The 11,508-nt window shown below is 37.1% G+C and overlaps 1 protein-coding gene across 1 annotated transcript; it reads left to right on the forward strand.

Moving 5' to 3' along the window:
• Positions 1–398: 398 nt before the first annotated feature.
• Positions 399–10,941, forward strand: pgghg (protein-glucosylgalactosylhydroxylysine glucosidase). Its single transcript, XM_077568372.1, has 14 exons — positions 399–621; positions 1,491–1,760; positions 1,831–2,041; positions 3,399–3,834; positions 3,918–4,037; positions 5,295–5,426; positions 5,503–5,614; positions 6,273–6,345; positions 6,435–6,571; positions 6,656–6,789; positions 8,604–8,699; positions 8,760–8,857; positions 8,931–9,154; positions 10,668–10,941. Exons 2-14 carry the CDS (start codon positions 1,523–1,525, stop codon positions 10,742–10,744), a joined length of 2,088 nt encoding a protein of 695 aa, XP_077424498.1. The 5' UTR covers positions 399–621; positions 1,491–1,522; the 3' UTR covers positions 10,745–10,941.
• Positions 10,942–11,508: the final 567 nt, after the last annotated feature.

The following is an 11,508-nucleotide window of genomic DNA, read 5'->3' on the forward strand; positions in this document are numbered from 1 at the left end:
AATAAAAATCAAATTATCCTCTGTAATGGCGACGCAAATTGCCCTCATATTTACGGTTGTTCTAGAGCCAATCACAAGATGGGATGTAGGCCATGTGTAAGCTTCATATGATTGGCGGAGACATTTTACTTTTTCTTCCAAGTACTGTATTTAAAATCATTTTCATCAAAGTAACGACCACATTTTTAAAATGTATCAAGTAAAAAGTACAGATACTCATATTAAAATGTAACATACAAGTAAAAAGTAGTCTAAAAAATAAATACTCAGGTACGAAGTACTGGGAAAAAAACTTCTCAAGTGACGAAGTATTTGTACTTTGTTACTTCCCATCTCTGATGTTGTGAACCTGTGAGCGTACCTCGAGTACTTTGGTTCTGCCGCCACAAAAACTCCGCGCCAGGTTTTGTGTCTGACAGCTAGCCACCTCCGCATTTTGTGAGCTGCATGCAGAACGCTAGTTTTTCCTCCTCTCACCTCGACTTTTGACTACTTTGGGTAGCTTGCGCATGTGAACATTTTGCTTTCAAACTTTTCATAAACTTCTACTCCAACTTTTACCATCATTTCCCAGCTATCCGGTTTTGTGGCAGAAACAGACGCTTCCTGCTTCCTGATCACGTGAGAGAGCAATAATGCGGCTAGAATGGAAAAAGGATCAAGTTACTAAAGATATGTTTGTTCGCTGTTAAATGCAACAACGCACGCTGGACTAGTGTGTGTGTGTGTGTTTTTTAAGGGCAATGTGAAGTGCTTTCTACTGTACAGGGATGAAAATAAGTAACGCATGCATGCTTATGTCGCGTAACTAATAATAATATACAGGGTGTCCATAAAGTCTCTTTACCATTTCAATTTTTTTTTAAATGCAATTGATTAGATATTTTATTCAGATTTGTTCTATTGTATTCAGTGTTTATTAAACGTTTTTTTTTATCACACTGCATTTGTGTGTTTCAGGGATCCTGTTTGTCAAAGAGGTGATGTTGAATGAACCCCTACAAAATGGCCCTTAAGAGAAGGCGCAATGTGTCTCATGGTTTATTGAAACAAAATCGGATAGGCAGACTCAGCGAAACTACAGAACTAAGTATGGAAGAAATCCACCATCACGTCTGTCAATTCGTGCATGGCACAAGAAATTTATGGAGACAGGGACAGTGTTGGATAAAGGAAGGAGTGGGCGACCTTTGACAAACAGGATCCCTGAAACACACAAATGCAGTGTGATAAAAAAAACTTAAATAAATGCTGAATACAATAGAACAAATCTAAATAAAATATCTAATCAATTGCATTTTTAATAAATTTTTGAAATGGTAAAGAGACTTTATGGACACCCTGTATAATCTAAGTTGGTCCGTCGTAAAGTGAGGACAATTATCATTTGAACGTTGTATGCATAGCGCCCTAAAAAGCTTCCATAAAGTGTCTTCTCCAAGTTGTGAATTCATGCAAAAATAGCACTAAAGATGGTCATCCATATGTAGCTTCCTCGCAAGACGACCCCCAGCTCCGCATCATGTCCGGAGACCCTTACACCTTCACCAGTGATTCTCTTCCCGCCGACCTCCGCTTCCTGCCTCCGCTGGCCAACGGCCTTCTGGGATGGCGGGTGTACGACAGCATCATGCACATGGGCGGTGTGTACAACGGGGAACGGGGGGGTTGTCACCGTGCAGATGTTCCTTGTCCTCTAGCTGTAACGTTTGAGACGGAGGAAGCTGGTCAAGACTCCTACAGCCTGGATGCGCACACAGGTCGTCGCTTAAGTACCCTTTTGATTTCCATTTGTTTGTATAAAAAAAAAACTGTGTGATTCTCAAACAGGTGTTTTCACCCACACGCTGACCTCACCTGGCGTAACGGTCTCCCAGTCTTTCTACTCTCATCGCTACCACTCCAACCTGATGGCGATGGAGATTCTGCTGGTGCGGCATGTGACCTCAGACGCGGCGTTCACATTGAAGCTGGACACTTCCTTCAGCCCTCAGAGCAAAGATATCGATTTTCACACTTCTGCCGAGTACAGAGGTGGAAGGTGAGTTCATCCCCACAGAATCGAATCCTTCTTCGGTATAGATTAACGTGTTTCTCTCCCCTATGGCATAACCCCGACTTTCAACTTAACAACCAACCGTTTTATTTAGGTATGTGGGAGCAGAAAGGAATTACACATCTCCACCATCTCTTCTCAGATAATATGTTTATATCATATACATCCTTGCTCCAAAAATACAATATAAAAAAACGGAATTTTTTTACATTATCTACAAGTTAAAAATATGATAAAGAAAAAAATTCCAACACTTCGGGGTACGCTCCAACCGCCTGTTTTAGCTAAAGATATTAACAAGCTTTCTCCGACAACAACAAAAAAACTTTCAAAAATATATAAGTTACTTTCATATACTGATAAAATGTCTTTACCCACCTCGAAATGGGAGACAGACTTGTCTATAGCACCGGAATCTGACTTTTGGATTCAAGTTTGTGAAAACGCATTTAAAATGACAAAACACACAAATTTACAACTTATCCAATATAAAATTATTCACAGAACATACATTACTCAATATATGATTAAGAAAATGGGACTCTCAGACTCCGACATTTGTCTCCAATGTTTACAAAACACTACAGACACTTATGTTCATGCTTTATGGTTATGTACTCCGGTTATGTATTTCTGGACTAAAGTCTTAGAAAAACTTTCCGCTATTTTGGACTGTAGGATACCTTTATCTCCAAACTTGTGTTTGCTAGGTGACCTAGCAACAACTGACTTACCACATAAACAATTTCAATCTACACTTGTAGCCCTTACTATTGCTAAAAAAACAATTCTTGTGAACTGGAAAAATAAACAAACTCTGAATATCGACCAATGGTCTAACCTCCTCATAAATCACATTTTAATGGAAAAAATATCTGCCTCAAATAAAAACCAAATATCAAAATTTATAGAAACATGGTCTACGTGTATAGAATTTTTTAACCTAATTCTGGTTACTTAATTCTGTCTGTTAGCGAGAGCCACTACATCGTGATAACTTACATTGATGTTTCTGCATTTGGCAATTTATTATTATATTATATTATTAGTATGGGATTTTTTTTTAATGGGCTTTAGGTGAACTGATGAATACACACACGCACGCACGCACGCACATGCACATGCACATGCTCACCCACATACAAAATATATATATATATATATATATATATATATAATTATATATGTGTGTATATGTATATATATTTAAAAAAAAAATTAAATTTTTTTTAATTTTTTTTTTAAAGGAGAGCAATGATGATGTCAAATCGAATGAACAATACTGAGCTCTCCTGGAAAAGATAAAAAAAAAAAAAAAGATTAACGTGTTTCTGTGAATTAGCCACATTCAAGGTCACGCGCACACTGCAGAGTTCCCAGGAGGCCCCCGTCCCACAGTTCACCTCATCTGGACCCCCATTCCCTCGACCTTGACACTGCCGCCTGAGCAAAGCCAGGACCGTTGGTGCTTCATTCTGGCGGCGGCCGACTCTTTAGAGGTCGCCGAGGCCAGTTTTGGCGAAGGCCTGGAGCTGATGGCGACGGGTGGCCTGCGTTCCTCTCACGAGGCGGCGTGGAAGGAGATGTGGCTGAAGAGCGAGGTGGAGGTGGCGGGGTCCGAGCGCCTCTTGAAAGCTGTGATCGGCTGCATGTTCTACATCCTCAGTGCCTTTCCCTCCATCTCCGACGCTTCCGGCTTTTTTGGCGGCGTCAGTCCAGGCGGGCTGTCAAATGGTTCGGAGGCTCAGGATTATTGGGGTCACGTCTTCTGGGACCAGGTTGGGATAACGTCGCAAATGTCTCATGTTCTTTTTTTTTTTTTACTTTTTACGTCACCTAACGGCAACATGTAACCCAACAGGAGATCTGGATATTTCCCACTGTAGCTTTATTCTACCCCAAACTGGCTCGTGCAGCACTGGAGTACAGGGTGCGGACTATTGACGGAGCGAAATACAATGCTGAAAAGCAGGGATACAAGGTATGGCAGTGTTTCCCACACCATGTTAATACTTGGGCGGGCCACCCAAATAAACTGGCCACCACCCAAGTAGATTTCAAGAAAATGTAATAATAAAAAAAATATATATATATATATATATATATATATATATATATATATTAGGGGTGTGAATTGCCTAGTACCTGGCGATTCGATTCGTATCACAATTCATAGGTTTGATTCGATACGGATTAATCCCGATACGAATCATTGAGATTTTTTTTTTTTTACTCCAATTTAGAAAACACAAATCAGTAAACTTGTACATGTACGCTGTAAGATTTGTATGAAACTTCAGGCTTATAACTGAGCCACTGCATTTAACAAACAGGTTGCAGTCTGTTTCATGTTTGAACAGCACTGAAATAAAACATTACGGCTTAATGTTTCATTAATATAACATTCTTCCATGCTTAATGTGTAAATCCTAACCCTAAGTAAGACGTTTTGTTGAATATTCCCAAAAAATAAAAAAAAGATGTTTAAAAATCGATTCGGCCGCATATCAAATCGATTCGAGAATTACGCGCTGTAATATCGCGATAAATTGCAGAATAAATTTTTTCTAACACCCCTAATATATATATATATATAGGGGTGTGAATCTTTGAATGTCTCACGATTTGATTTGATTCAGATTTTTGGGTGTGCAATTCAATTCAGAATCGATTTTTGATTAAGAAAGATTTTTGGTTCAAAATGATTTGATTGACAATGATCTTTGCTTCAATTTCTAGATGTTCAAGGAATTGTAATGATCTAATCCAGTCTGACTCGCTAATGCTAATTAGTGCTCTACTCGCGGCACTTTTATCACTCGAAAGTACGACTACACGCTGCAAAAAAAAACAACTTTTATTGGAATAACTTGATCGTGACTTTTTCCTTCTACTCTCTAATGTGTCTACAACTTAACAGTGTATCAGACCGCGTGGAACCACACTGCCCCTAAGTGGCCAAATCGGGTACAACATGAACAGCGCTCCCAATAAAGGCACACACAAACAAAGGGAAGACAGTATAAAAGAATTTAAATAAAATCGATTTTGGGACATTTAAAATCAATTCTAAATTATCCTAAATGAGAATCGATTTTTTTGTAGCAGGACTGGTGAAACATACTTGCTTATCATAGGGTGAGCTACTGTTGAGTAATGGGATAATTCAATTGATAAAACTCCATTTTAAGTGTCTGTGAGACTATACTGTTTAGAGGGTGGTGTTCTCTGTCCACAGGGGCTGAAGTTGGCATGGCAAAGTGCCACGTCAGGGAGGGAGATGTGCCCTGATGACGTTTACGGACAACAAGAGATTCACATCAACGGAGATGTCGCACTGGGCTTCCAGAATTATTACTACCTCACTGAGGTTTGTTGCTCCGCGCTAACATGTCACCTCGCGTCTCCTGAGATAGACTCAAGGGGACTCGGCTCTTTTGTTGCAGGATGTGACGATGTTCACGGACGGACAGGGCAGTCAGCTGATATGGGGCGTGGCTGATTACTGGGTTTCCAGGGTAACCTGGAGGCCAGACCACCGGAAGTATCATCTTTTAGGTAAAGGCCGCATACTTTATTGTTTTACGTTAGCTAGCAATTCTAGGTATTGAAGAGGGTCTTCTGCCCAGATTTAGTCATAACTGTTTTAATTGATTTATTTCCTCAGTAGAACTTTTATCTGTGGACGTGTCTTTGTGAGTGATGTCGCAATTTCTGCCAAGTGTCTGTAATCAATGATGTTTTTAAAGTCTTGTCGTCATGACTGGGATCTCATCAATTTCCACAACAATGGGCCATTCTAAATGTGCAATAAAACAATTCTAGTTTTTCATACTCTTGTTAACAAAAGTGGAAAAAAATGGTAAACTAATAGAAATAGTTCAAATAAATTTTTGACGTCTATAGGCGTCAATGGCAGTGAATGAGTTAATGGAATATATAGTGTACATATTTAAGCAAGTTTAAACACAGAATATAAATGTGTTTTATGCGGGGCAAATTTTTATTAAAATTTTCATTTATCTATTTACATTTTATTGTTTGCAGCATAACAGCTGCAACATGCTAATTGGAATACTGTATATCATACTGTACACAACAGTAGTTATGGAACAAGGCTAAAGCATATGTGTACTTGTGTAAAAAAAAAATATATGTATATATATATATACATATATATTTTTATTTTTATTTTTTTAATTGTTGTGCATTTCAGGTGTCATGCCACCAGATGAGTATTACGACAATGTCGACAACTCTGTCTACACAAACACAGTGGCCAAATTAAGGTGCTTTCATTTTTGTATTTCTTCCATTTCTGAAACTTAGTTTCTATTATCGTATATAATACTACAATTTCTAACGGTCTCGTTTCCAGTCTGCAGTTTGCTGTGGAATTAGCGGATCTTCTTAAAAATCCTGCACCAAAAGAATGGCAAGATGTGGCCGACAACCTTCATATACCCTTTGACCAACAATCTCTCTACCATCCTGAGTTTGATGGCTATTCGAAAGGTTTTTTTTGTTTTTTTTTACCGTTTACCTTGCTTATGATGACCAACATATCTACATACTGTATATGTTCTGCTCTGCTTGCAGGTTATCCAGTGAAACAGGCCGACACTGTGATGCTGAGCTATCCTCTAAACCTTCCCATGTCGCCTGAAATCAGAAGAAATGACCTTGAAGCTTATGAAACAGTCACTGACCCTCATGGACCAGCCATGACTTGGGTGAGGCACAGATTCACAGTTTAGTCCACATTAACTCATTCACTCCCAGACATTTTCACTGAAGCAACCCCCTTCACTCACGGCTATTTTACTGGATTTGGACTGATTTTGCAAGGCTCACGTAATATTGTGTTCTATTGCTATAAAAACATAGAACCTACTAAAAGAAAGATTAGAGTCTCTTCTTTCATCAGGGAAAAAAGTACATTTGTATCTGCTTCCGTTTTGCTGCAATTAGCATTATAATATATCTCAATTTCATCGTTATTCACAAATCTATCTAGAAATGTGAGTAAAAGAGCTTTTGATCTATTTTGCTCTGCTGCCACCTGCTGGCCGTTTGTATAATAACTACCATTCCTTCCACTGTTCTTTGCAGTTGAGAAGCTGCATCAAAGCCTTCTGTATGCTCTAGCTAAAACCAAAAAACAATTTTTTTAAAAAAAAATAAAAATTTTAACGTATAAATACGTCTTTGGGAGCAAATGAGTTAATAAATCTTTCCATATTTATGAGTTGTTTTACACTAAAATACCCATTTCTTGACTTAAAGTTGGGTCAAATCGACCCAAGTAGTGGATCGGTCCTTTTTTTACCCATAGTTGGGTTATTTTTGACCCAACTGCTTTTAGAGTGTACTCCTTAAAAGTAATCTAAATAGTCTTAGGTGGACTCTTATTTTCCAAAAGTTGCCGAAATACTCCCTAAAATTGAAGTAAATACTCTGAAATCTATTGAAATACTCCCTAAAGGTTAGATGTACACGAATAATACAAATTGTACCAGAACACACGTTTAAAAAAACAAAACAAAAAAAACTTTCTAATTGATTAATTGCAGATGTATTGCACATAAAAAATATATTTAGCTAGTTATGCCAATTTAGAAACAACATGTTCATCATTTAAGTCAGCCAAACCCGCTATGCGGAATCTCGGCTGACCAACTGAATTTATTCCGAGTTTGTGAATTGACGTTCCTCTGTGGAAATACACTTGCCTGTTCCCTCTTAACTCATTCACTGCCATTGATGGCTATAGACTAGGTTTTCATGCTCTTGTTGAAAAAAGTGGGGGGGGGGGGAAATGTTAAACTAATAGAAATAGTTCAAATGAATTTTTGACGTCTATAGCCGTCAATGGCAGTGAAGGAGTCAAAAATTAGGTGCATCAGACAATTACATTTTGTAATTGTAATTAATCGCATGACTTCAATAGTTAACTCACGATTAATCACAAATTTTATATCGTTCTAAATGTACAATAAAAAAATTATAGGTTGTCACACTCAAAAAAAAATGTGAAGCTAATAGAAATAGTTCAAATGAATTTTTGACGTCTATAGCCGTCAATGGCAGTGAAGGAGTCAAAAATTAGGGGCATCAGACAATTACATTTTGTAATTGTAATTAATCGCATGACTTCAATAGTTAACTCACGATTAATCACAAATTTTATATCGTTCTAAATGTACAATAAAAAAATTATAGGTTGTCACACTCCAAAAAAATGTGAAGCTAATAGAAATAGTTCAAATGAATTTTTGACGTCTATAGCCGTCAATGGCAGTGAAGGAGTCAAAAATTAGGGGCATCAGACAATTACATTTTGTAATTGTAATTAATCGCATGACTTCAATAGTTAACTCACGATTAATCACAAATTTTATATCGTTATAAATGTACAATAAAAAAATTATAGGTTGTCACACTCAAAAAAAAAAGTGAAGCTAATAGAAATAGTTCAAATGAATTTTTGACGTCTATAGCCGTCAATGGCAGTGAATGAGTGAACTTTTCTCCCTTCATCGCTTAGGGCATGTTCGCCATTGGTTGGCTGGAACTGGGGGATGCAGAGAAAGCTCAACGTTTGCTCGAGAAGTGCTTCAGAAACATCCAAGGACCGTTCCAGGTAGCCCTCTAGGATACACAAACTTCCTTCATCCTGACTCCATGTGTGATGACCTTGCAGGTTTGGAGCGAGTCATCAGACGGTACGGGCGCAGTTAACTTTCTGACGGGTATGGGAGGATTCTTGCAAGCGGTTGTGTTCGGTTACAGCGGCTTCAGGTCAGTCGTCAGTCATCCCACCTCGCTTGTTGAATCAAATCAATCGAGACAAAGATGACTTTGTTATTTCTAGAGTTCAGAAGGAATGCTTGGCTTTTTCCCCGCTTCTTCCCGATGGCCTGAGTCAGCTCTGCATCCGCGGTGTCAGCTACTTGGGCCATCGGCTGGACTGGCTGTTTCGGAGAGATGACGTGCGCGTCATACTGAGGGAGCAGGAAGGCGGTGATGCGGGCGCTAAGATGTGTGATCTGCAGGTGGTCCTCAAGGCATCGGGGACTAAAATTCCTTTAACTCCAGGTAACGCGCACACACAAATGTAATTAGGAACAGGCCATCGTCAAGGTTATGTGTGCAAATGAGAGGATTTTTTTTTATACAGTAGGGCTGGGTTTCATAAAATCGAATTATCGATATAGAATTGATTTAAAAAAATTTAGCCTGATGTCGATTCATAAAACCATGAATTCATTATTTTAATATCTCTTTTTCCCATAAATTCATAAGAAAATATAATTTTAAATTTTTTTTTAATTTATTTTTTTTACCTTACCGGTTTCTTGAAATTTACGGTTCACATGAATTTAAAAGTATTTTCTTACATTTATGAAAGACCTGACTTATTGCACTTTAAGACAATTCCGGATATTTTAATGTATTATATTTACAATGAATGAATTATAAAAATATTATCATCTCATCCTTGCTGATGTCAATGTTTCCGTAACACTTAAGTGATCATAACACGTTACTTTCATTATAACTAAATCATTTAAGTTAACCAGTTACTGCCTGCAAAAATGTAATTTGGAATTTAATGTTTGTGGAGTTTTTATCATGTTCTTGATATTTAACAAGAATTGATGTTCTATAATTAATCAATGTCAGATTGAATTGAGGTGAATCGAATCGGGGAATAACGAGTCGAACTAAACTCCTCTGAATCAAAATTGAATCTATTGAGGAAATTAGAATTCATACCCAGCCCTACTTAACTGTATGTTTTTTTTTTGTTTGTTTGTTTTTTACTTTGATGCCTACGGAAGCGTATTGCATTCACTTGAAAAAAAAACCTCATGTTTTTCTGACTGATTTTTGGGGGGAGCTTTGTTTTTCTGAGTTTTTTTTTTTTTAATTGTCAGTTTTTCTGAATATTTTTTTCTGTTTTAATGGGAAAAAAAATTCTGTCAAAAAATATTCAGAAAAACAGGCTGGAAAAAAAATATTCAGAAAAACGGGGGGGAAAATTATTCAAAAAAAAAAATTCAAAACAGAAAAACAGAGCTGGTGTTCTTTTTTTCTGAGTATTTTTATTTTTTTTTTTACCTCTGAACTCCAAGTGACTTGTTGCACACTTGCTATTAGCAGAAGCGGACACTTTCCCGCATACCTCCATATGCAATAAGATGATCATGTTTACTCACTGGCTCTCAATAAAGAAATGAATGTGTATGCTGTATTGTGGTTTGTTCCCTAATCTCTGAGGGAAAACCCTTTTAAAAAAAAATATTCAGAAAAACAGAAAAAATATTATTTTATAAAACATTGAAAAATTACTCAGAAAAACAGGAAAATATATATTTTTTTAAACAGAAAAAAAATACTCAAAAAAACAAAGCTCCCCCTAAAAATGTGTCAGAAAAACAGGACTTTTTCTTTTCAAGTGAATGCAATACGCTTCCGTAGATGCCAGTTACTTTACACTCAAAGGGAAAATAAAGTACTTACACTTTTTTCACTCACACTTCTACTTTGGATTATGCCCACTTAATTTATTAAGTGATATTAATTGTTATTATGTCTGTATTTTTAGGGACACCAGTAACATTTCCACGACAGCCTGGATGTGTTTGCAGACATGAACTGTCATCTTTCTGCTGGCCTTTCTGAATAATTTGTCAATAATCAGAAACGTCTTCACAAGCAGCAAAAATAATGTTATGAGCCATATTTTATATCCATCCATCCATTTTTATTAGCCAATTTTTCTGGGACATTAAATTTCTTCTGTCTTGTTTACAACAGATCTCTCTGTATGTGTCAAGTTAATGAGACCATTTTTTGTCTTTAATAAAACTCTAACATACCTTTGCAGTGCTTTCATGTTTGTATCTAAGAGGATTTACAACGAGGATAAAAAAAAGAAGAAACATATAATCAAAACCAAAAACTAAGAGTTTACACAAATAGTTAAATTAATCCTCCTTCCCTCTTTTTTTTAGGCTTTTAATAAATTATATTTCGTTTCATTTGGTTTTCCATTTAGCAGACTACGAACAACATACACAAATAATATTCAGGGATTTTATGAAGACTCCGAATCATATTGTCATCAGAATAGGAATATTAGTAGCTAGGCTGTAATTCAGAAGGTGGGGTTATGTTTACAAATTTTAAAACATCGCAAATCATGCTGTTTCTACTTAGTATTGTCTCAAATGTTCTCCTATTTTGATACTAATGTATAGGATCGTATGCCGAGAAACGTTTGTTGGGAGTGGAAATATGGCGGCCTCGTGGCTTCAAAAGTCTTGGCCCAGAACCCGCCTTTATATTTTCCATTGGGGTTTGTTCGATTTGAGTCTATGTTTCAGTTGTTTAATGGCCCCGTATGCTGTTTGGCCGAGTCACCCGCCCGCTTTAAAGTACATGAT

This window comes from Vanacampus margaritifer, chromosome 6 (genome assembly GCF_051991255.1).
Source record: "Vanacampus margaritifer isolate UIUO_Vmar chromosome 6, RoL_Vmar_1.0, whole genome shotgun sequence".
NCBI classification, from domain to species: domain Eukaryota; kingdom Metazoa; phylum Chordata; class Actinopteri; order Syngnathiformes; family Syngnathidae; genus Vanacampus; species Vanacampus margaritifer.

Coding starts and splice junctions, on each gene's coding strand:
- pgghg (XM_077568372.1), top strand. CDS start 1,523: ATGTCCGGAGACCCTTACACCTTCACCAGTGATTCTCTTCCCGCCGAC. Junction 8,858..8,930: donor TTCGGTTACAGCGGCTTCAG/GTCAGTCGTCAG, acceptor TGTTATTTCTAG/AGTTCAGAAGGAATGCTTGG. Junction 9,155..10,667: donor TAAAATTCCTTTAACTCCAG/GTAACGCGCACA, acceptor CTGTATTTTTAG/GGACACCAGTAACATTTCCA.